The sequence below is a fragment of the Mesocricetus auratus genome, unplaced genomic scaffold, assembly GCF_017639785.1.
Source record: "Mesocricetus auratus isolate SY011 unplaced genomic scaffold, BCM_Maur_2.0 Super-Scaffold_100015, whole genome shotgun sequence".
In the NCBI taxonomy this organism is placed as follows: domain Eukaryota; kingdom Metazoa; phylum Chordata; class Mammalia; order Rodentia; family Cricetidae; genus Mesocricetus; species Mesocricetus auratus.
In genome coordinates, this window is record NW_024429198.1 from 1508065 (window position 1) to 1533109 (window position 25045).

The window sequence follows — 25045 nt, forward strand, 5'->3', positions numbered from 1 at the left end:
AGTAAAAATGTTTTGAAAATCTCTGGCTTAAATGACTGAGAAATTGAACATATTAGCAGTGTCTATATCATATACTTTTCTCTGTGAGAAAATTGCACAATTATTATGGTGCTATGTAATTTTCAGAGTTTCCCAAAAGAGAATTTTGTGGATGTTTTGCTTCTGTCTTGGAGACAAAGACTTCCCACCCTCAGCTTTCCAGTTATATTTTCCAGAGTAACTGTCTGTACTTAAAAAATAATTGGGAGCTCTGCAGTTAAGAGAATTTGCTGCTCTTACAGAGGACCTGAGTTGAATTCCCAGCATCTACATGGCAGTTCACAATCATCTGTAACTCTGATTCCAGGGGGTCCAATGTCCTCTTCCGATGTCTATGGAACCAGGCACACATACATACATGTAGGCAAAACACCTGTCTTAGGTAGGGTTTTTATTGCTTCAGTGAAACACCATGACCAAAAAGCAAGTTGGGGAGGAAAGGGCTTATCTGGCTTAAACTTCATCATTGTCCACCATTGAAAGGAGTAAGGACAGGAACTCAAACAAGGCAAATTCCTGGAGGCAGGAGCTAATGCACAGGCCATGGAAGAGTGCTGCTTACTGGCTTCCCTTGGCTTGCACATTCTGCTTTCTTAGAGAATTCAGGACTACCAGCCCAGGGATAGCACCATCCACAAAGGGCTCGATCCTCCCCCAATTGATCACTAATTGAGAAAATACCTTACAGCTGGATCTCATGGAGGCATTTCCTCAAAGAGGCTTCATCCTCTCTGATGACTCTAGCTTGTGTCAAGTTGACACACAAAACCAGTCAGTACAATGGTCAAACAATAAAGAAAAAGAAGGAAAACAAACATTTTAAAAAGAATTTTAAAATTTTATTCTCAATCTTGAGGTTAAATCAGCAGAAGCACCAACAACAGCAACTCTGCATTACAGGAACCTAGCTCCACGGAGGTCAAGTGTAGCCTCAGACACTGCATAAGTTTAATAGTCTAGTAACCCACTTGGGGGAGGGCCTAGACCCTGCCCTGAACGAAATAACAGACTCTGGAGATCCCCTATGGAGAGCCTCACCCTCCCTGGGGAGTGGAGAAGGGATTGGGGATGGGTCCTAGGCAGGGCAGGGGAGGAGAGGAGGAAGAAGGAGCTGGGACTGACAATCTTCTTTTTAATTTTAATAAAAACATAAAAAATTAAAAAAAGAAACTAAGGCAGAAAGACTGAGTTTAAGCTACACTTGATTACATAACAATACCATTACTAAAAATAAACTGTCATGATTGATCAATGTAAAAAAATAGTCTAGTCACCATCCCATTTAGAGAAAGGGGGCACTCTGAGGAACAAAGAATCAGAATTGTGATTTTATACCTACTCTTCCTTCAAGCTGCTTTGTTTTCCTAACACATACAAACACAGGTGCTCAAACACTTGACTAACAAGAAATTCTGCCCATTATGAGGCACCCACCAGAAAGATAAGCTGAAGAGACAATAGGCAAGAGAATGGTGAATTCAAGTCCAGATTGGCCTATATAGTTAGGGCATGGGAAATGGCTCAGGGGTTAAGAGCACTTGCTGCACAAGTATGAGAACCTGAGTTCAAATCCCCAACAACCATACAAAGTTGAGCATGATCACATTTGCCTGTACCCAGCAGTGCATACGGAAGAAACAAGAGGGTCTCTGGAGCTTGTGGGCCGCTGTGTCCAGCTCTAGGTTCAGTGAGAGGTACAAAGCAAAGAGTGTTAGAACACCTGGCATTTTGGTATACACACACACACACACACACACACACACACACACACACAGAAGGAAAGAAGAAAAGAAAGAAATAGAAAGAAAAAGAAAGAAAGAAAGCCATACATTCTTAATTAACATTACTATTTTTTTTGTTAATCAAATAAGAAACATGTGGGGGGGGATGAATGTGTACTATTAAACATCAACTAGGTATAAATAACTAGTGTGATACTAGTTTAAGTAACCATGAATAGCCAGTATGTTTTAAAATGGGAAATTAGTACTTAGTTAGACCATTAAAAGCAATAAAGTAGGACTTTTTGGTTAGGTGTATCTGAGTCTTTGCATTAAGAAAGGAAGAAAGAAGGAAGGAAGGAAGGAAGGAAGGAAGGAAGGAAGGAAGGAAAGAGGAAGGGAGGGAGGGGGGGAGGCAGGGAGGCAGGGAGGCAGGGAGGAAGGGAAGGAAGAAAGGATGGAAGGACGAAAAAGATGAGTGGGGTCTCACAGTATAATCTTGCCTGGCCTTAACTTGAACTCAAAGTGTTCCATGAGTCTCTGCTTCTGGGTTGCTGGAATTAAAGGTTTGTGCCACCATAGCTACACTACATCTGATTCTAATGTCTGCTGCATTGAGCTAGGCTGCCTCCCACAGAATGGTCCAAAGTTCAGCTTCCACGGTTAATATACATTCTCATGGCATGCAATAAATCATTACTCTAGTTGGTTTTTTTTATTCTTTTCTCTTTGGAGGATCCATCACCAAGCTCCCAAATAATCACACAGAGACTTATAAATGCTCGAAATTACTTTGGCTTGTTTCTATTATCCAGCTTTTCTTAATTTAAATTATCCCATCTAACTTTTGCCTCTGGGATTTTATCTTTTTCTATTCTATGTACCTCTCTTTATTTCTTACTCCGAAGCTTGCTGTGTAGTTGAGTGGCTGGCCCCTGACGTCCTCCTCTCCTTCTCCTTCTTTTGCTCCTCCATCTTAGTTCCCAGATCAATCTTTCTATTTATTCTCTCTGCCTGCCAGCCCTGCCTATCCTTTCTTCAGCCGAGCTATTGGCCATTCAGCTCTTTATTAGATCATCAGGTGTTTTGGACAGGCAAAGTAACACAGCTTCACAAGTTAAACAAATGCAACAAAAAAGAATGCAACACATCTTTGCATCATTAAACAAAATTTCCACAGCATGAACAAGTGTAATACATCTTCAACTACATTCCACAGCACATTACTATTTAAGTCTATTTATAAATTGTTACCAATAACTGATGAATTTTCTATCAAGATTGGTCCTTTATAATTTTCCTCAAGGTAACTCACCACAGAATGAAACTTCAAGAAGAAGCCCCTGGCATGTTGGGGTTTTTTTGGCTTACTTTTTTTTCATTTTTTTTATTTAAATTAGAAACAAGTTTCTTTTACATGTCAATCCCAGTGCCCTCTGACTCCCCCCCCCCGCCACTGACCACCTATCCAATCCCTTTTCTACTCCCCAGAGAGGGTGAGACTTTCCATGGAGGATCTTCAAATTCTGTTATGTCATTTGGAGCAGAGCCTAGACCCTCCCCCCATGTGTCTAGGATGAGAGAGTATTCCTTTATGTAGAGTGGGCACCCAAAGACCATCCATACACTAGGTATAGATACTGATCCACCAGAGACCCAATAGATTAACCAGAACTCCAAAATTACATCCTCATTCGGGGGGGTATGGAACAGTCCTATGCTATAGTCTGGGGTCCATGAGCAACCCCTTGCTCAGGTCGGCTGTATTTGTAGATTTCTCCAGCCTGGTCTTGACCCCTCTGCTCATCCCTCCCTCTCTCCAACGGGATTCCAGAGATCAGTTTGGCTGTGGTTTTTGCTTCTGCTTCCATCAGCCACTGGATGAAGGTTCTAGGATGGCATATAAGGTAGTCATACATCACATTATCGGAGAAGGGCATTTAAGGTAGCCTCTTGACTATTGCTTAGATTGTTAGTTGGGGTCATACTTGTAGATCTCTGGACATTTCCCTAGTGCCAGATTTCCCTTTAAACATATAATGGCTCCCTCTATTATGATATCTCATTTCTTGCTCTCCTCTATTCTTCACCTGACTCGATCATCCTGCTCTCTCCTGTCCTACTCTCTCCTCCTCTTCTCCCCTTCTCTTTCTTCTAACTCCCTCTTCCCATGATCCCAATTAGCTCAGGAGATCTTGTTCCTTTCCCCTTCTCCAGGGGACCGTGTATGTGTGTCTCACTTAGGGTCTGACTTGTTTCCTAGCGTCTCTGGAGGTGTGGATTATAGCCTGGAACTCCTTTACTCTATGTTTAAAATCGATATATGAGTAAGTACATACCATTTTTGTCTTTTGTCACTGGGTTACCTCACTCAGGATGGTTTTTTCTAGCTGTATCAATTTGCCTGCGAATTTCAAGATGCCATTGATTTTCTTCCTGCTGAGTAGTACTCCATTGTGCAAATGTACCATATTTTCTCCATACATTCTTCAGTTGCCTCAACATCTATAATGCTTCCAGGTTCTAGTTTTACAAATAATGCTGCTATGAACATGCTTGAATCTCCTTGTTGTATGAATGTGCATCTTTTAGGTATATGCCTACAAGTGGAATTGATAGGTCTTGTAGTAGACTAATTGCCATTTTCCTGAGGAATCTCCATACTGATTTCCAAAGTGGCTGTACAAGTTTGCATTCCCATCAGCAGTGGAGGAGCGTTCCCCTCTCTCCACATCCTCTCCACCATAAACTGTCATTGGTGTTTTTGATTTTGGCCATTCTCACAGGAGTAAGATGATATCTCAGAGATATTTTGATTTGCATTTCCCTGCTGGCTAAAGATGTTGAGCACTGTCTTAAGTGTCTATCAGCCATTTTAAATTCCTCTACTGAGAATACTCTAGTTCTGCACCTCATATTTTAATTGGATTATTTAGTGTTTTAGTGATTAGCTTCTTGAGTTCTTTGTAAATTTTGGAAATCAGCCCTCTGTCAGATGTGAGGTCAGTGAATATCTTTTCCCAATCTGTGGGCTGCCTTTTTGTCTTGCTGACTGTATCCTTTGCCTTACATAAGCTTCTCAGTTTCAGGAGGTCCCACTTATTAATTGTTGATCTTAGTGTCTGTGCTACTGGTGTTATGTTCAGGAAGCAGTCTCCTGTCCCAATTTGTTCAACGATTCCACCTACATTCTCTTCTAAGAGGTTCAGTATGACTGCATTTATGTCTAGGTCCTTGATCCATTTGAACTTAAGTTTTGTGCATGGTGATGGATATAGATCTATCCACATTCTTCTACATGCCAGCATCCAGTTATGCCAGCACCATTTGTTGTACATTCTTTTTCCATTGCATAATTGTAGCTTCTTTGTCAAAAATCAAGTGTTTGTAGATGTGTGAGTTAATATCAGCGTGTTTAATTCGATTCCATTGGTCTACCTGTCCATTGTTGAGCCAATATCAAGCTGTTTTTAGGACTATAACTCTGTAATAGAGCTAGAAGTCACAGATGGTGATATCTCTAGACATTCCTTTATTGTACAGGGTTGTTTTGGCTTTCCTATGTCATTGTTTTTCCATGTAAAGTTAAGAATTGTTCTTTCAAGGTCTGTGAAGAATTGTGCTGAGATTTTGATGGGGATTGCATTGAATCTGTAGATTGCTTTGGGCAAGATTACCATTTTTACTACGTTGATCCTACCTATCCAAGAGCATGGGAGATCTTTCCATTTTCTGGTATCTTCTTTAATTTCTTTCTTTAAAGACTCAAAGTTCTTGTGATACAGGTCTTTCACTTGTTTGATTAGCATTACCCCCAAGGTATTTTATGTTGTTTGTGGCAATTATAAAGGGTGATGTTTCTCTGATTTCTTTCTCAGCCCTTTTATCGTCTATGTATAGTAGGGCTACTGATTTTTTTAGTTAACCTTATATCCTGCCACTTTACTGAAGGTGTTTATCAGCTGTAGGTGTTCTCTAGTAGAGTTTTGGGGTTCTGTATGTAAACTATCATATTATCTACAAATAGTGAAAGTTTGACTTCTTCCTTTCCAATTTGTATCCCCTTGATCTCTTTTTGTTATATTATTGCTCTAGCTAGAACTTCATGTACACTATTGAAGAGGTATGGAGACAGGGGATAACCTTGTCTTGTTCTTGATATTAGAGGAATTCCTCTGAGTTTCTCTCCATTTAGTTTGATGTTAGCTATTGGTTTGCTGTATAATGATTTTATTATGTTTAGGTATGTTCCTGCTATCCCTGATATCTCCAAGACCTTCATCATGAAGGGGTGTGGATTTTGTCAAAGGCTTTTTCAGCATCTAGAGAGATGATCACGTGATTTTGTTTCTGAACTTGTTTACATGGTGGATTACATTGATGGATTTTCATATGTTGAACCATCCCTGCATCCTTGGAATGAAGCCTACTTGATCATGGTGGATGAGTGTTCTGATGTGTTCTTGGATCCAATTTGCCAGTATTTTATTGAGAATTTTTGCATCAGTGTTCATGAGGGTATTGGTCTGAAGTTGTCTTTCTTAGTTGTGTCTTTGTGTGGCGTGGGTATCAAGGTTATTGAATCCTCATAAAGAGTTTGGCAATGATCCTTCTGCTTCTATTGCGTGGAATACTTTGAGGAAAATTGCTATTAGTTGTTCTTTGAATTTCTGGTAAAATTCTGCACTGGCCCTGGGCTTATTTTGGTTGTCAGGGTTTTGATGACTGCTTCTATTTCATTAGGGGTTATACGTCTATTTCAATTGCCTACCTGTTCTTGATTTAATTTTGGCAAGTGATATCTATCCAGAAAATTGTTCATTTCCTTTAGATTTTCAAAATTTGAAGAGTATAGGTTTTCAAAGTATGGACCTGATGATTCTCTGGATGTCATCAGTGTCCTTTGTTATGTTCACCGTTTCATTTCTGATTTTGATAATTTGTGTGTTCACACTCTGCTGTTTGGTAAGTTTAGATCAAGGTTTGTCTATATTGTTGATTTTCTCGAGGAACCAACTCTTCGTTACATCAATTTTTTGTATTGTTTCCTGAGTCTCTACTTTATTGATTTCAGCCCTCAGTTTGATCATTTCCTGGTGTCTACTCCTGCTAGGTGAGTTTGCTTCTTCTTGTTCTAGAGCTTTCAATTATACTATGAATTCACTACTGTGACTATTTTCCAGTTTCTTCATGTAGGCACTTAATGCTATGAACTTTCCTATTAGCACTGCTTTCAAAGTGTCCCATACGTTTGGGTATGTTGTGTTTTCATTCTCATTGAATTCTAGGAAGTCTTTAATTTCTTTTTTATTTCTTCCTTGACCCAGGAATGGTGCAATTGTACTTTATTCAATTTCCATGAGTTTGTAGGTTTTCTGAAATTAGTATTGTTGTTGAATTCTAAATTTAGCATGGTGGTCTGATAAGATACATGGAGTTGTTCCAATTTTTTGTACCTGTTGTGGTTTGCTATGTTGCCAATTATGTGGTCAATTTTTGAGAAGGTTCCATGTGGCACTGAGAAGAAGGTATATTCTTTTGTGTTTGGTTGAAATGTTCTTTAATGTTCTTTAAACTCAATTGGGTCATAACTTCTATTAGTTTCTTTGTTAAGTTTCTGTCTGGTGGTCCTGTCTAGTGTGAGAGTGGGGTGTTGAAGTCTCCCACTATAAGTGTGTGGGGTATAATGTATGATTTGAGTTTTAGCAATGTTTCTTTTGTGAACATCAGGCATAGATGTTCAGAACTGAGACTTCATCTTGGTGGATTTCTCCTGTGATGAGTATGAAATGACCTCCTTCATCTCTTTTGATTGATTTTAGTTTAAAGTCTAATCTGTTGGATATTAGGATTGCTAACCCTGCTTGTTTCTTGAGTCCATTTGTTTGGAAAATCCTTTCCCAACCCTTTACTCTGAGGTAACATCTGTCTTTGAAGCTGAGGTGTATTTCTTGTATGCAACAGCAAGGCTGGATTCGGTCTTGAAATACATTCTGTTAGCCTGTGTCTTTTTATGGGCAGGTTAAGACCATTAATGTTGAGGGATATTAATATCCATTGATTGTTCATTTTTGTTTGTTTTAAATTTGCTGTTGGTGGTGGAACTGTGTGTGGATTTCCACCCGTTTTGTTTTTTGTTTGTTTGTTTGTTTTTTGTTTTTTGTTTTTGTTTTTTTTTTGCTGTTGGTAAAGTGGAATTATCTATTTCCTATATTTTTCTTTTCTTTTTTTTTGGTTTTTATGAGACAGGGTTTCTCTGTATTGTTTTGGAGGCTGTCGGTCCAGCCCAGCCTCGAACTCACAGAGATCCGCCTGCCTCTGCCTCCCGATTGCTGGGTTTAAAGGCGTGCGCCACCACCACCTGGCTTTTCCTATGTTCTTCTGTTGTAGTTAACTTCCTTGTGTTGGAGTTTTCCTTCCAGAGCTTTCTGTAGGGCTGGATTAGTGGATATGTATTGTTTAAATTTTGTTTTGTCATGGAATATCTTGTTTTCTCCATCTATAATGATTGAAAGCTTTTCTGGGTATACTAGTTGTAGTAGTCTGGGCTGGCATCCATTGTGTCTTAGTGTTTGTAGAATATCTACCCAGGATCTTCTGGCTTCCATAATTTGCATGGAGAAATCAGGTGTAATTCTGATAGGTCTGCCTTTATATGTTACTTGACTTTTTCCTTAGCTGCTCTTAATATTCTTTCTTTATTCTGTATGTTTAGGGTCTTAATTATTATGTGGCAAGGAGCCTTTATTGTGGACAACTCTATTTGGTGTTCTGTAAACTTCTTGTACTTTCATTGGCATGTCTTTCTTTAGGGTGGGAAAGTTTTCTTCTATGATTTTATTGAGTATGTTTTCTGCCCCTTTGAGGTGGTTTTCTTCACCTTCTTCTATACTTATTATTCTTAGGTTTGGTCTTTTCATGGTGTCCCATATTTCCTGGATATTTTGTGTTAGGGATTTGTTGGACTTAAGATCTTCTTTGGTGATGAATCCATTTCTCTTGGTGTATCTTCAACATCTGAGATTTTCTCTTCTATTTCTGTATTCTGTTGGTTATGCTTGCATTTGTAGTACCTGACTGTTTGCCCAGCTTTTCTATTTCCAGCATTCCCTCAGACTGTATTTTTTTTAATTGTCTCTATTTCAGCTTTCAACCCTTGCATTGTTTGAATTGTTTCTTACAATTTTTGCTGTGTCTTTTCCTCTATTTCTTGAATTTTGGGTTTGTTTTTTCTTCCATTTCTTTAAGGGATTTTCTCCTATCCTCTTTGAGGGTCTCTATCATACTCGTGAAGTTGTTTTTAAGGTCATTCTCTTCTGCTTCATCTGCGTTGGGATGTTCAGGTCTTGCTGGTGTAGAGTCTATAGACTGGTGGTGTCATATTGGTTTTTCTGTTGCTGAGTGTGTTTTTATATTGTCTGCTTCCCATCCTTTCTTCCAGTGGGTGCAGAAGGAGTCTCTCCTCTCTTTGTGGGTATGGGACCAAGGTTCCCTTCTGTTGGATACAATCAGGTCCAATAATCTGGTGGGTCTCGTCTTCTTGTGTATGGAGGCAGTCCTAATAGCGGGGCCTTGGCAGTCTCAGGGTGGGCTGGACCCAGTCAGGAGGAGATCCTTAGTGCGCAGTCCCCAGGCCTTAGTTGATTCTGCACAGGGCACCGGAAGGTGGGCCAGAAACAGGCCCAGGCTTAGTGAGTTCCGTAGGCAGAGAAAGGGACTAAGATGTTGGCAGTCTCTGGGAGGGTTGGATCCAGCTGGAATGAGATCCTCAGTTCGCAGTCCCCAGGCCTCAGGTGATTCCATGCAGGGCACCAGAAGGTGGGCCTGAAACAGGCCCATGCTTACCTAGTCTGTCATGGGTGGAGAAAGAGACTAGGATGCTGGCAGTCTCTGGGCAGGCTGGACCTCGTCTGGATGGGATCCGCAGTGTCACCCCTGGCATTTTTGCCAGAAAAACACAGGTTCAAATTCACACAGCCCTATCTATGTGACCTCAGGCAAATGGCTTCATGCTGCACTGTCATAGCTTCTTCACCTGCAAAAATAGAAACAGGAGCAGAGAACATACTTCATATGACCTCTGTGGGTAGAATATGAGATCACTGTGTGGAGCTACCTGTAGAAACTGCTTTGTGTCACCCCCTCATCAGGCAGCCTTCTGAATGTTTGGAAGAAAAAGAAAAGTATCCAACAACTGAATTACTGTCTCATCAAAACACAGCAAGACTTTTCAACTCTGTTGTGTTTTTGAAGGCCTCTTTCTCCCTTTGTTGACTATAGGCATTTGCCTGGAGGTGGACAGACTGCAAAGCTTGCAGGAAGGGCTGGAATCTAATGATGAGCAGGTCCACATCAAGATATCCTCCAAAATAGCGAAGGTAAGGAATGTGAAAATCTGGCCTTGGAAACAAAGCTATTTCTGGTTTAATTTCCAAATGAGTAAGCTGTGCTCCTACCTATTATGATTTAGATATTCAAAATGACCTTTCAGAGAGACCTTTTGTCCTGTCAGTTACTAAGTTCACTAAATTTGAGTGCATATTCCAAGTCCTCAGCTGTGATTAACTAGGCTGTATGGCAAACATTCTGAACCATGCGTCTCTGAAAGGGGAAGCACTGAGGTAGAATGGACAGAGAAAGTATTTCCAGTCAATCAACTGTACCCTCTGTATGCTGCATAAAGTACTCTCTTCTTCTCCTTCTCCTTCTCCTTCTCCTTCTCCTTCTCCTTCTCCTTCTCCTTCTTCTTCTCCTTCTCCTTCTCCTTCTCCTTCTTCTTCCTCCTCCTCCTCTTCTCTTCTTCTTCTTCTTCTTCTTCTTCTTCTTCTTCTTCTTCTTCTTCTGACAAAATGCTACAGCTTATTTTTTTAGTTATTGTGAGGACTGACCAATCAGTTCTGTTATTTATTCAACCATTTGTTCAATCATTGACACACGTTGAATATACAGCATATGTCAAGATCAACACTAGGCTCTAAGAAGAGAAAACCAAAGTTATATTACATCCTAGTGGAATAAAACATCGAGTAATAATAATAATTGAATAAAAGAAAATCAAGTTAGGGCATAAGGACAAGGATAAGGATTAAGTTAAAGATGATCCTCTAGAGGAAAATAAATGTATCTAATAAAGTTAGTAGAGCATGCCAGCATGTTTACAGAGTAGTATGTTTCCTGACAGGGTGCATTGTCACAGTGGGGCTAAAATATCTGGAAGGTCCCTGGCTGCTATAGGGAGAGCAGGATGTGAGAGGGAATGAGATCAAAATTAGCAAAGTCAGTATGAAGGAAATGACAAGAATCCAGCTGTTATGTGAGATAGCTTGGATCAAGGTGGCAACAGCAGAGACCATGAAAACTTGATTTAAATGGGGAAAAGATGTTGACTCCCAGCATATCAAAGAAGCCTGATACATTTCTCTTGGAACTGTAAAAACTCATCAACTGGCTAGCATGAAAACAGTGGAAAATAGTTCATTATTTTCTCAAGAAAACATCACCAAATCATTTAAAATTGGGAGATAGCTGACTCTCCCAACATTGGCCAAGGAATGTTCTCTTGGCCAATAAACATTAGTCAACCCAAGATAGTCAAAGCCAAAGATGATGCCCCAGGAACTCCCTTCATTCTGCCAACTTACACTTGACTACCTACCCTCAGTCATCAGCATCATATTCAGACATAGACACTCATATCCACACACAGCTATTATTCAAATATTCTGGACTTCCTATACCCTAGACATCAAAATTGCAGTTTGTATTCCCTTGACTTATTGACTGCTCTTGATAAATGGATACTACCAGCCATTTGACTGTTTATCATGCTTCTCAGTGTATGTGACAAATTCTCCCAAACTAGAAATGAATTCCTATAATGTATAAAATGTGTGTGAAGGTACTTTGTTTGTGTGTGTGTGTATGTGTGTGTGTGTGCACGCAGTTCTCCACTGTTTTTCCTTCTGCAAGATGTTATAAATTTGGGTTTAGAGAAGGAATTGTCACAGCATGTTTGAGGCTTAATTACTATAAAATGATAAAATAGTACACCCTAAGTAGAGTTGTCTCAGAGACAGAAAGTCAAAATAGGTCCTATTTTCTCTGGTCTCTGCAGTTTCAGTCATATGCCAACTATTTGGAAAGCACAATTGTCTCTGTTATCCTAAAACACACTGGAACCGAAGCTTTAGGTGTCTAAATCTAAAAGGAGATGTGTGATAATGCATTTGTGGCTATATCCACAGATTGTCTGCAGATTCATCCCTAATGAAGAAATTCAGGCATTCTTAGAGGAAACACTGGATGGCCTGGAAACTCTCAACCCCATGTGCACAAAAGCCTGTGGTATATGGATGATCGCTGCCCTGAAGGAGCATGGGGCTGGGCTGGAAGATCAGGTGAACAGACACCCAGTAGTGAAATAGCAGGATTCTAGCATGTCCGAGGTGCTCAGTTCTTCTTCTAATCATTAGAGTCTAATGGAAAGCAGGCAAGAGCTACAGGGAGCTCAGCAGAGTCCCAACCTATATGTTAACAAGATTGGATGGCCTAGCTAAATCTTTCATTTTAACAACTTTCAAAACATGGTAGAGTACCTGCCTAGCATGCCCAAAAGGCTGTGTTCAATCCCCAGAATGGTATAAACAGGGCAGAGTGGCACATATCTGTTATCCTAGCTCTTGCGGGATGGAGAAAGGAGATTCAGGAGTCCAAGTCTATTATTAGCTGTATATGAACTTCAAGAGCAGCCTGGGATACATAAGACTTTGTCACACACACAAACACATACACACACACACACACACTTCAAAATGGTTCCCACTCTGCTGTCTGGTAAAGGGAAACAGCTTTGACCTCTGGAAATTGGGTTAATAGATTTAGAAGGCAGGAAAACAGGTAGGTGGGTGGCTCTGAGATGGTCACTAAGCCCTGGAAGGGTTTCCGGTTCACTGCTGCTCTTCACATTGCTCTTTCATACCCCATTAGCGTGTATTATCTGGAAAGCAAGGTTGACAGTGGGTTGAGGAAAGTGCTCAGTCATTTGTCACAGGTGGGGATGTAAGCAGAAGGAACAGAATTCAGATTTGAGTCTTCTGTTAAGAGCTCCAAATGGAGAGAGTCTATCCTGACTCCTAAAGTCAAAAGCAGAACACACACCACTACTCCGAGGTTGACCAGCAAGAAAAATGAACTGAATGAGGCCATCTCTGAAGAGGGTCTTACCCCATATCCCATTGCCAACAATCCTCAGTTTCACAGCTTTGGGTAATGTTATTAGAAATTATTCCTGTCATAATTACTTTCCAATAAATTGTTTTTAAAAATTGTAGCAAACCATGCGTTAGGCATGAGGCTAATATTAAGGAAATTATAGCTGATAAGTATGGAATACCTGTGTGTTTGTGTGATTGGCATAAGGAGAGAGATGGATTAGCAGAATACGGTAAAAATTTTGGAAGGGAAATTAAACCCTTCTCAATTATCACTGAAGTGGACCTTTGGGATAAGCATCTTAAGGGATACTTGCAATGGTTTTTTTTTGGATAATTTAGAAAATGTTATGCTTATGATAAAACTTACGCTTATAATAAATATCTGATTTAAATATCCATACAAAGTAAGAAAAAGAAAGTTCTAGTAGAGGTAAACTATCTTTCTTTGCATAGATTCTTGCCCTCATTCATACCAAAAATCTGAACATATATATAAAAGTATTCTCCACTGTCACTGGTTAACATCCAAATTCAGAAAAGTGACTGGCATTTGTGGTCCTCTGGGGGATGTCTTCATCTTGTGTGTGAAGTTATCCTCCTATCCTCACTTTCATCCTCATATTTTTCACCTTTACATTTGTAGTGTGTCCTTACCCACAAGAATGCCCTCCTCTCCCATTTCTGCCTTGCCCTTGCTGAATTAAGACCCAGACTTATGGCTCCTCCAATTGTTCTAGTTGCTTCTGGACCACCATTTGCCTTATACCACCTGGAACTCAGTCCTTTGGGTAGATGGCTGAAATACTTTGTTGGATTCCCCACCCCACCAGCTGTCACAAAAGACTGCGACTTTTTCCTTTTCAATATATTTCCAAAGAGTAAAATGATAACCTAATGTTTTCTTCTTAGCTGCTGGAGATCCTGAGCACAGCTTACCATCACATGCCAGTTCTCAGACAAAAGGAGGAGAGTTTTCAGTTCATGCTAGAAGCCATTTCCCAGATCGCCAGTTTTCACATGGATGCCGTTGTTGTCAACCTGCTACAGAAGCCTCTGCCCTATGACAGGTAGAGTCGAATGCATCTGGCCCCTTCTCCCAGAAAAGACCATCTTACAAGGCATTGGAAAGGACGTATTGTTTGAGAGGAAGATAAGCAAAGATTGAAAACATCTTACCTGAACATCATGCCACAAGCAATATTTTCCAAGCATTTTATTGAAAGCAAAAGAGTTCCCCTTAAAATAGAAATACACTGCATTTATAATAAGTACATCCTGAAAGTCAATATTCTTCCTCTTTCTGGTTACCATCTGTTTGGACATTCACATGCCTGAGAAACCCAAGGCCAAATTCTGGGCTGTTAAACAAGCCACCGTTATTGCCTCTTGGCACAATAGCATGTCTATCTGCCTTTGTGAGCATGATTCATCATAATGCAATTTTAAAGTAAGTCAGATGGAAAGTCTCATAGTCCAGATAGCTGTGCCTTATCTGTCAACTTCCTGACTTGTCATCCTAGGGACACGAAGACTCTGTGGAAGGCACTGGCTGAAAATCCAGCCTCTAGTGGCAAACTCATGAGATCCCTGATAAGGAAACTGGAAGCCAGGTTAGAGGACGACATGGCCGGGATAGATGCAGTTTCAGTAAGTTGGACATTTGATCACTTGTCCCTGTCTGTGTCCTGTTCTATGACCTGTTCCCACCTGGTCCCAAGTGATGGAGTGTTAATCATACTTCAGAAGTGCCCTGAATTTAACTATAGTCCAGTTCATACTAGACAAATGTGGCAGCTGCATCATCTGCAGTTAATCATTTTCAGAAGCAAATTTGTCACCAACACCCAAAACCATCAGTTTCCAAATTAGTCTTCAATATATCCAGATCTAGATGACTGCTGATGTTTGTTATCATTGTCATTGAAAATCCCCCATGCTGGAAAACATGTCATTTTCCATGATGTGTCTACCTAAAGTCATAACGCCAGCATGGTAGTCCTAAGAAACCCAGCCTGTTGAGTGGTTTAGAGGACAGTCTATGTTCCTTTACTGTGTGTTTTTATCATGGGCGTGCTTCAGTTAGAAAACAATCCCTGAGACAAAGATTGTGCTTCTGTAGCAGCCTTGGAGGAACGAAATCTGCTTGACTGGGAGGTCCTTTGTTCCCTCAGGTGGCCTGTGCTATGTATGAAGTGATCTTAACAGGGACTCATGTCACTCACTTGTATCCAGAGCTGTTCACCCTCCTCCTGAAGCTGGTCAGCTGCTCACTGGGCCAGAAAATGCCAACTTCTACCCTGAGTCAAAGGCGACGTGTGATGCAGCTTGGGGAACGGCAGCAGACTCCAGACCCCTGCAGGTAAATGGCCCATTAGGAAAAGTCTTCCTTGATAGTCCTGACACCACGCTCCTAAAGAGGGGCTGTGGAAGTCACCATGTGCCTTCTGCCCTGTTATCAAACCCTTCTGGAATGCACAAGGCTTTAGCATCCTTTCACTGTGACTCCAGGCCTGGCAGTTCCTTTTTCCTAAGGCAATACCCAAGATATCTGCCTAGAATGGTCATGTGAGGAGTGGGAGGGTGGTGCTTTCTTCCCTTGAGGGCCCACACTGTGTTTGTGTTGTCCAGATCTTCCCGGGGAAGTTAGAATTCTGTGATAATGAAGGTCACACAGAAAGCGAACAAATGGAATATTCCATCCAATCTAAGACTTCACCATCAACAAAAGCAGTCTCAGTCCATATAACACTAAGGATAAGGAGACTCTCCATTAGGCCATGAGTCAGTGCTTTCTTTTCCTTTATTTAAACAGATAATTTTTGTTTAAACATTTTTAATACATTTTTATCATGTTTCCTCTCCTCTAACTCATCCAGACCTTCCCAACCTCCCTATCCATCCAACTTCATGTTCTCTCTCTCTCTCTCAAAAACACAGAAAACTGAAAATCAAAACAAACATAAGACCAATAAGACAAAAAAATGCCAAAATAAAACATGGATCTTATTATATTCCTTATATTTTTAAATGCTTGCTTTATATTCATCAAGAGGCCTGCTGAGAACTGGAATGTATAGACTCTCATTTTATGTCATGTCACTTTGCTTCCCTGACCTTTCGCATAGCTTTTCATTCCAATATCATATCATAATACAACCTTTTGCAAGGCATTTTAAACAGCATTTAGACTCAGCATATACTGCCCTGATAATACATATAACTTCACCAAAAGGATAGCAGTTAAAAAGGCCATATCTGAATCCAAACATGCATAATAGATGCAGAGACAACAGCAGCTACATCATGGCAACAGACAGTAAGTTCAGAGTAAGATGCAATCTGATCTCAAAGATCCAGAAAATATGGTATTTTTCACTTTCATTTGTAGGGTTTGACTTGGTTTATTTTTTTCTAATATATTTTTATTTAAATTAGAAACATGCTTGCTTCACATGTCAATCCCAGCTCCCTCTCCCACCTCTCCTCCCTTGCACCTCCACCAGCCTCCCCAGCCCCCCACCCAATCCCCACACCATTCCCCAGGGAGAGTGAGGCCCTCCTTGGGGGATCTCCAGAGTCTGTCATTTCATCCAGGGCAGGACCTAGGCCCTCTCCCATGTGTCCAAGCTGAGAGAGCATCCCTCCATGTGGAATGGGCTGCCAAAGTTCATTCGTACTCCATGGTAAACACTGATCTACTATCCAATACCCCCAATGATTACTGACCTTATATGCCATCCTAGAACCTTCATCCAGTGACTGATGGAAGCAGAGGCAGATACCCACAGCTAAACACTGAACTCCTGGTACCCAGTGACAGAGAGGAAAGAGTGATGAGCAAAGGGGTCAAAACTTGGCTGGTGAACCCCACAGAAACAGCTGACCTGAACAAGGGGGGGAGCTCTTGGACCCCAGACTGATGGCTGGGAATCCAGCAGGGTACTGATCCAGACCCCCTGAATGTAGTGTCAGTGAGGAGGCTTGGTTTATTTTTTATTGTTTTTCCCCTTATGGGTAGTTGACAAGGTTTTGTGTCATTATCTACTCATCAACCTGTTGTCCCCTTTGGCCCCAAATGGAAAGTGTGAGAGTATGGCTGTCTTATTTTTGTCTTGAACAACATCTACTAATGTAAGGTTGAGAGAGAGTTACTATAAGTAGGAAGAATAAACTAGAGAATTCACAACTTCCTCTATAGGGTTAATTTACACCTATGGCATCTGCTGTCTCCTCTAGACTCTCAACTGCAACTCTGAAATGCTTGCAAGCCCAAGCCATGAAAGAAGGCCTTGCAAAAGAATCTGATGAAGGTGACAACTTATGGAATCTACTTAGCAATCCTGATACCCATCACATAGGCGTATGTGCACTGGCCAGGTAATATGCCGTCATCTAGAAGTAGATACAAAGGAGAAAAACAAAAGCCAAGAAGGAAGATACAACCTCACTGATAACAGCTCATGTCAACACAAAGTCAGAAAGGGGAAGAAGGGGGACGATGTGGGTGTTTCAGCCTCAAACTACCACTTCCCTCAGAAACAGAAATGATTCAAATGAACTGCTCTAGATAAACGATATAAATTGACTACTTGGCAGTTTTTCCTCTAGTATTTCTCTTGAGATACAAACATTGGCTTAAAGGACCTGCAAATACATTACAGCTTTTTCCATTAGAAGGGACTTAAGTTCCTTTTTAAATTTGTGTTTTCCAGGAGCATGGCTGTCTGGCAACATGGCGTTATACTGGATATCATGGAACACCTTCTTTTATCTCTCACCTCCTCCTCTGAGAACTACCGGATAACTGGCACTGCCTTCTTCTCTGAGGCAAGGAAGAATAGTCATCAGGGCACGTTCATTGGTCCCTTGCTATGTTTCTGGTATAGGATTTGGGGCTCAAGGGGCCGTCCAGGGGGAGTCTTAGTAGTGAAGGAACCCATTCCTGCCAAAGATGCACAATCAAGGCATGGAAAGGAAAGGAAATCTCTCTCTCAGCCAGCTCCTCCTGTTTTTTGTGGAAACCATACTCCAGGTCAGGGAAGAGAGAATTGGAAAGGTGAAGGGGACAAAACACAAAGTCAGCATGTGACACAAAGACTAGCCAATTCCCAGAAGGAATGGTGATTAGAAACTTCTGTGTCTGGTGCCCCAGTTTCCTTTGAGAAAATCCTCCCATCTAGATAGTCTGGTCCTCGTTACCTGTGTGTGTCTCACATCTGGAGCTCAGTAGACACAAGATTTGCTGGTTCACTGGGGGCTTCCTTCCTCTGCTTCACAGCAGTTAGGACCCATCTTTAACTGTAGTTAAGGTACCTTGAGCTGTCCCCTCGAGGGCGGGGCTCTAAAGGGGAGGAGTTTGTTGATTTCAGCTCATGAAGGAGCCCATCCTCTGGAAGCATGGAAATCTTCGTGATGTGCTGGTTTTCATGGATCAGAGTGCCTGGGATTCCAATGCTATTCTTAGGCAAATGGCCATCCGAGGACTGGGCAACACTGCATGTGGGGCTCCTCACAAGGTAAGAGACATTCTTGGGGGAAAGGATTTGTTTAAGTAGCGTTTCCAGGTACCCCCATCTGGTAGCTTCATGGAAATTAAGTGAAAATCCCAAAAACCTAGCTGAAGTAACAACTTTAGGGTTGAAGTACATATGGAGTGCACTATAGTCTTCATGCCTAGGAATTCCTACCCTATTTAAAAACACATGGAATAATTTTATAGATTAAGAGACCTTGTTCCCTAACAGGTGAAGAAACATAAGCAGATCATATTAGAATCTATCATCAGAGGCCTGTACCACTTGGCTCGCACTGAAGTCGTCTGTGAGAGCTTGAAGGCTCTGAAAAAGATCCTGGAGCTACTCACAGAAAGAGACATCAGCTTCTACTTCAAGGAAATAGTGCTGCAAACAAGAACCTTCTTTGAAGATGTAAGTGAGCCTCTTTGGGAGCCTGCCTTCCTTGGAAGAAGTGAGGGACATGAGGAGGGTTCCGGTACTGCATGGAGGAGCCTGTGGGTGCCCCACCAGCACTTCGTGGCCACTCCTGAGGGCATCTGCAGACATCTTCCATGCAGGCTGCTGCCTCCCAGCATCTCTCTGCCTGAGCATGCTCCCTGGCCCAGAAAACACAACTGACCTAAGCAGAGTGAGGTAGAATTGTTGCCAACGAGGCTAGCCCTGGGGAGAAACTTGAATAAATGTCTTAGGTTCTTGATTCCACAGAAGGTTTGAGTACTATTTGCCTGTGAGGTCAGCACGCCCACAAATGCTCCTTAACTTTCTTCAGTTCCCTATCTGATTCTCATTCCCCAGGTTTGTTTCCTGGGTATATCTCCCAAGTAATTTGCTCACACCTCATTTGCTCTAGGGAATACACAAACTAGGACAATTCCTAGTTCCTTCAACATGATCTGTTCCGCTTTCCAAATTCAAGAACTCATTTCATCCAGGAGGTAGCCAACTATAACACATGAACCAAATCCAGCCTATACTCTACATTATCAATAAAGTTTTATTAGAACACAGCCACAATACTGATGCTGTATTGCCTGCAGCTGCTTTCACTGTCTACCTGCAGAGCTGTTAACTGATGAAGGGACTATGGGGCTCATAAATTGTTACTTATTTGACTGATCACAAAAACTCAATTAGCAACCCTAACTGAAGGGGAGTCATTTCCTTTTTGTATTCCACAAACTGTATTTTGGTTTGTTTGTTTGTTTGTTTATTCACTGCTGTGGATGTAAAAATCTGTTTCACAACTTCAACCTAATATTTTGAGGTCTATAGATGTCTCCTCAAGTCCTATTTCTGGGAAAGCTGCTAGCTTCCCTTCATAAACCGTAAAACTTCGTTAAACTCCTTATCTTCTGGTCTCCAGATGGAAAACTTCGATTTCAAAAACCTAATTTTTCTATTCACTATATATTTTATAGGCCACTGACTAAGTTAAATCTCCTATTTAGGCCTAAGAAGTATTAGACAGAATTTAAGGGAAAATTGCCTTTCAAGTACAACATTTCCCTATTTACTTACTCCATATTTTTAGTTATTTCTCTTTCTTGCTGAAATTTCAATGATTTATTAGCTTGGGATCCACAGGTTTTAATATATAATATATGCCCACTGACAGTTCTAAAATGTTGCATTTTATACTTAATATTCTAGTGTAGCCTAGCATATGAAAACAACCTTCAACTGTTTTCTTTAATTTTTCTTTAATTTAATTTTCTTTAATTTAATTCTCAAGTTACCTCAAAAATGCTTCCTGGACTCCTACCCAATGTAGAATTTTCTGGGGGAAAAGTTTATGTTTTTCACCACACAGATAATTGATATTGATCTTCCACAAGGGACTTACTGATGTCTGCTTTTCTGGCCCCATCTGTTAGATTCCCTGAGTTCTTGTTGAAATGATAATATTTCTCTTGGATCTGAGCCCCAAGTAAGCTGCAAGTCTTCTTGACAGTTTCCAAGCAATGTTACACAGCACTATATTAAAGGGGGGAGAAAAGCAAACACAGCACTATTTTAAAAGTGGGGGAGCAAGCTCTTCCTGGTTCTTAGGTTAGTCATTTCTCACTCCCAGTGGGGATTAATTCCATCACATGTGAGAAAAGATCTTACAAACCTAGATGTTATTAACGATGTGCAAACCTTCCTCTGGCAGTGTCACCTTCCTGCAAGTGTGTGTTAAGAGAAGCTTTCCTTGAGAGGGAGCCGTTCCGCCAGCCTGGTTCCAGAGCCGCTTTCCCGCCAGCCTGGTTCTAGATCCACATCAGTCCCAAATAAACACACAGGAGGCTATATTAATTATGAAGCTGTTGGCCTTGCTTATTTCTTACTGGCTAGCTCTGCCTTAAGTAATTACCCCATAATTGTTAATCTAAGTATGTTTCTTACCGGAGAATAGTTCCCGGCATCCTACCCCCATGGCGTCACATGTTGAATCTCTTGTCTTTCTCCTTCCCAGAATCTTCCTGGACTCCTAGCCCCACCTATCTAGATTCCTATTGGCCAGCAGTAATTTATTGACATATACGCAGGACTTCCCCAACAGTGTGCATGACTCCGTAACGCTTTGTCCCCTGCATTTTGCTGGAGGGTAGGCATGCAATTCCGTGGTCAACTGACTTTCCTTCCGCTTTCCTTTCAGTGTGCATATGCTTTCCTGTAATTCCCAAAGCATGACGATACCTCAGGGAAGGGCAGAGCTGAACACACGTGGCTGTGCCACGCTCCCATCCCCTTCTTCCTACGCTGCCACCTCAACCAATCACTTCACTCAGTGTTACCCGTTTTTCTCAACTGAAAAGTGAGAACATTGAGCTTGATAGACATTGCCTAATTTTTAAACGAGTTCTGTGGGCCTGAATAAAAGCCTCCTCTTTGCTTCTTTCACTGGTTGTGACTCTGAACCCCTCAACAAGTTGCTCGTTTGTGCTAACAGAGGCTTCCCCCATTATCTCTCGTTGTGCTCCCTGAAATCATTTTCAGCTACCCTGGAGAAAAAATAAGATTTTCCATAACTTCACATATTCACATGGTTTTGTTTGACCTGAGACTCAATGTCAGTATTCCTGAGGAACTTTTCATCTCTTTACAAAATGTTTGGCATTTAGAAGAGCACCGGACTTACAGAGCTTAGATAAGACAACTCATAGCTTCAGGGTTAATTACACTGCCTGGTTTGTGCAACTAGGACATTTTATGAAAATATAGAATAAATAGGAACCCTCCCTGGCCTCCTGCTACCAACTCTCCTGTTTGTCATTGTGCAATCATTTCTTCCCACAAAGGAAAAATTTCTAGTCTTCAGTTCTTTAACATCACCCAAAGCTGAGTCTGGGGGATTGCAGTGACATGAATACACCAATGCCCAGATTCTAGACTTCCTTCCTTTGCTTGAAGTGTGGCAAGGTGGGGTGGGCACCAAAGGGCTTCTGTCAGGGAATACCCTCTGAGAAGATCCATTTGTCACCGCAGGAGCAAGATGACGTGAGACTGACTGCCATCTTCTTATTTGAGGATTTAGCGTCCCTAACAGGAAGAAGGTGGAAGCTATTTTTTGCTGAAGAAGTAAAAAAGAGCATGACTTCCTTCCTTCTCCACCTCTGGGACCCGAACCCTAAGATTGGAGCTGTAAGTAGATTTGCAGACCCCTTTACCTCCTCTTACCCCAGGGCTGAGAAGTATGAATTAGCTTGGTCTCTCTGGACCAGAAGCCAGCTCAGAGGTCACCTTTCAGAATTGAACCTGAAAAGACACTTTGACAATTCAGAATTGTGTTTCATCATCTTTTTCCACTTTTTCTTTCTTTTAAGCCACAGACTTCTACTGTGCCTTTCACTGTGTTATTGGGCAGTTAGTTAGTCCCTTCTGGCAGATGACCCCAGTCTTACAGACTGCAATAACAAATCCTCTGTATTCTAGGCTTGCCGTGATGTCTTGATCATCTGCATCCCTTTCCTGGGCCTTCAGGAGCTCTATGGGCTATTAGACCACCTCCTTGAACAGGACCTGCCACGGGCCAGGGATTTCTATAGGCAATTCTGCATGAAACTGGTGAGTGTGCAGCCACTGAAATAGCTAGACAGGAGTCTAGACAAACCTCAGGAGGGTACACATAATTGGTATCAATCTCCAGTGAGGAGCTGACTGAAGTCTCCTCTTTGGGCCACATCTGTTATATTTCCTGTGTTATTTTGTTGTTGTTGTTGTTGTTGTTGTTGTTTTTGAAATAATAAAAACAGGGCCAGGATAACCCTGCAAGAATGGCAGTCATTCCTAGTATTCTCATACATCACCCTCTCCCTCAAGACCAATTAAGGATCTTTTCTTCTGTGGTCCTGAAACTACATCTGTTAACTAGCTCTTTAAACCTCAATGCCTTCCTTATTAAATCATTATTGAAACGGCTGTAAAACAACTTTCAGGCAATCTGCAAACAGCCATGCGTGTTAACTATCCTTTAGGGTTTTTCTCCTAAGACATATGGAATGATAAGGGTCACTTTCCAAATGCTCTCTATGAAATGAGCGACCCCTCTTCCAGGCCAAGAAGAACCAGGAAATTCTGTGGATCCTCCACACACATTCATTCACCTTCTTCAGCAGCAGCTGGGAGATGATCAGGAGTGCAGCTGTCAAGCTCACGGGTGAGCCCCCTTTCCCAGTCCTGACCCACACGTGTCTGTTCGTTTCCGGTTAGTTCTCACGTTGACTGAAAGCTGCCCCAGGGTGAAACTGGTATGGTGGAGAAAGGCAGGAGTGGAGGAAGTAGGAGGAAATGTGCTGTTTGTCTTGTAGTATCAGTTTTCCTTTCACATATGAAAATTTACAGCCTCTTCCCATTCACCAGTACTCACTGGTCCCTGACCTGACTGTTCCCCTCTGAAGTCTTTGCTCTTAATTTTCCCGGTGTCCAGGTTCCTAGCCTGGTACCACAGAATAAATGCCTTGCTTTGCCCCATTCCTTCCTGTGATCCACATTCTGCATTCTCAAGCTGAACACATGGGCATCAGCATGATCAAAGTGAGAAACATGTCCGTACAGGGGCCCTCAGTTCCACTGTGGTATACAGAAGATTTCACTTCCCTGGATCACCTCCCTGCCATGTCTGTGAAAGAGAGAAACAAGTGAATCTCTAGAGACGCTTCTACTATGAAATCCTAAGTGTTCTCTGTAAGCCTTTTCCAACTCACCCATCCCATAGTAAACAGACCCACTGGTGTGGTCTCCATTTGAAATAATTTCTGTTGGATCATGCTTTCATTGCCTTGATTATACTATAAATTTGACACATGCAGAAACCCTATTTCATGCAGTTTTGAAATCTGACAATACCTTCTCCCCATCCCCAAAGAAAGCCAATTTTGAATTTCTCAAATGAACTGGACATGTAAACAATTTCCATACACATTGTTTGAGACCCAACAGAAGTTCTCCTCATTTTAGCCTCAGAGGTGCATGAAGACTTGCATAATCTGTTCCGTCACCCATTGATTGGTCCATTTGCCTTCTGACTAGTTCCAATCAGGCCCACTTTCCCCTTACAGTGAAATTGGTAATGTTTTTCTTTTGTTGACTCTAGATGCCATTATTCTCCATTTGACCAGTCAATATGTGGAGTTATTAGACCGAGAGCAACTCACCATGCGTAAGTACCACCCCTACTTGGTACACATACTTTTGTTCTGTTCTTAGAAAAGGAGAGGATAACTGCTCCAAGTTTCAGATCAGCCCAGAAATAGAACACTTTGACATCCAGTCACTTTGTGAGGCTTCCCAGACCCTGGAATTTCTATGAATTGGTAGCAGCCTCCAGCTCTGCTCCTTTGCTGACATCATTCCCAATCAACCATGAGTTTCTCTGCTGTCTAAACCTGATGATCAGAAAAGAATCATGTCTGCCTCCTCCTCCTCTCACTCCTCCTCCTCTCCCTCCTCATTCTTTCCTTTTCCTCTTCCTCCTTCACCTCCTTTTCCTCTCCCCATCCCTTTTAGAGCAGGAGGTGAGCATTGACTTGGGTCCCACACAGAACTGCCCTGAACAGCAAGCACCACAGGGCTGTATGAACAGGGTCTTGTCTGGGTTGCTGGCCTGACTCTCCTTTTCATTTAATTTTCCGTCTCAGGCCTCCAAGCACTTCGGCAGGACCCCTGCATCAGTGTCCAGAGAGCTGCTGAAACTGCCTTACAGACCCTCCTGAGAAGGTGTAAAGAGACCAGCATCCCACTGTAAACCATCAAGAAATAAACCGCTAGGCTTTTTCTAAAACCAACTCCTGTCTTTGTCCTATGAACTCACAAACTTACACCTTCTTGAAGGCAGATATGGCACCTAAGATGAGAATCTTCAAATATATTCCTTACTCTCCTGATCCTTTCAGATGGCTTGTATTGTTGGTAAGAGATACCATAAATTCATTTCAGAGACAGCCTATTATTTGACTGGTGACAACCACACAGCTTTGCACAAGTTAATGCTCTCTCTTGAGAAACTTACATCCAAGCAGATGCAGACAGCAAAGAATGGCACAGTCTGACCCAATTACACTACGGGAAAGAAGAA

General features: G+C 41.6%; 1 protein-coding gene across 3 annotated transcripts in view; it reads left to right on the forward strand.

Annotated features, from left to right (window-relative positions):
- The window catches only part of Mroh2b (maestro heat like repeat family member 2B), a 70324-nt gene extending 45569 nt beyond the window's left edge, over nt 1–24755 (forward strand). For all 3 annotated transcript variants that reach the window (XM_005086509.3, XM_040757829.1, XM_040757828.1), the window contains 14 exons: nt 10041–10138; nt 12005–12157; nt 13883–14040; nt 14494–14620; nt 15145–15332; nt 17210–17350; nt 17686–17800; nt 18343–18489; nt 18718–18900; nt 21958–22113; nt 22405–22536; nt 23026–23128; nt 24065–24130; nt 24609–24755. In XM_005086509.3, the coding sequence (XP_005086566.1) occupies nt 10041–10138; nt 12005–12157; nt 13883–14040; nt 14494–14620; nt 15145–15332; nt 17210–17350; nt 17686–17800; nt 18343–18489; nt 18718–18900; nt 21958–22113; nt 22405–22536; nt 23026–23128; nt 24065–24130; nt 24609–24715 (1874 nt within the window). In that variant the 3' untranslated portion in view covers nt 24716–24755. The remainder of the gene's footprint in view (nt 1–10040; nt 10139–12004; nt 12158–13882; nt 14041–14493; nt 14621–15144; nt 15333–17209; nt 17351–17685; nt 17801–18342; nt 18490–18717; nt 18901–21957; nt 22114–22404; nt 22537–23025; nt 23129–24064; nt 24131–24608) is intronic.
- Nucleotides 24756–25045: the final 290 nt, after the last annotated feature.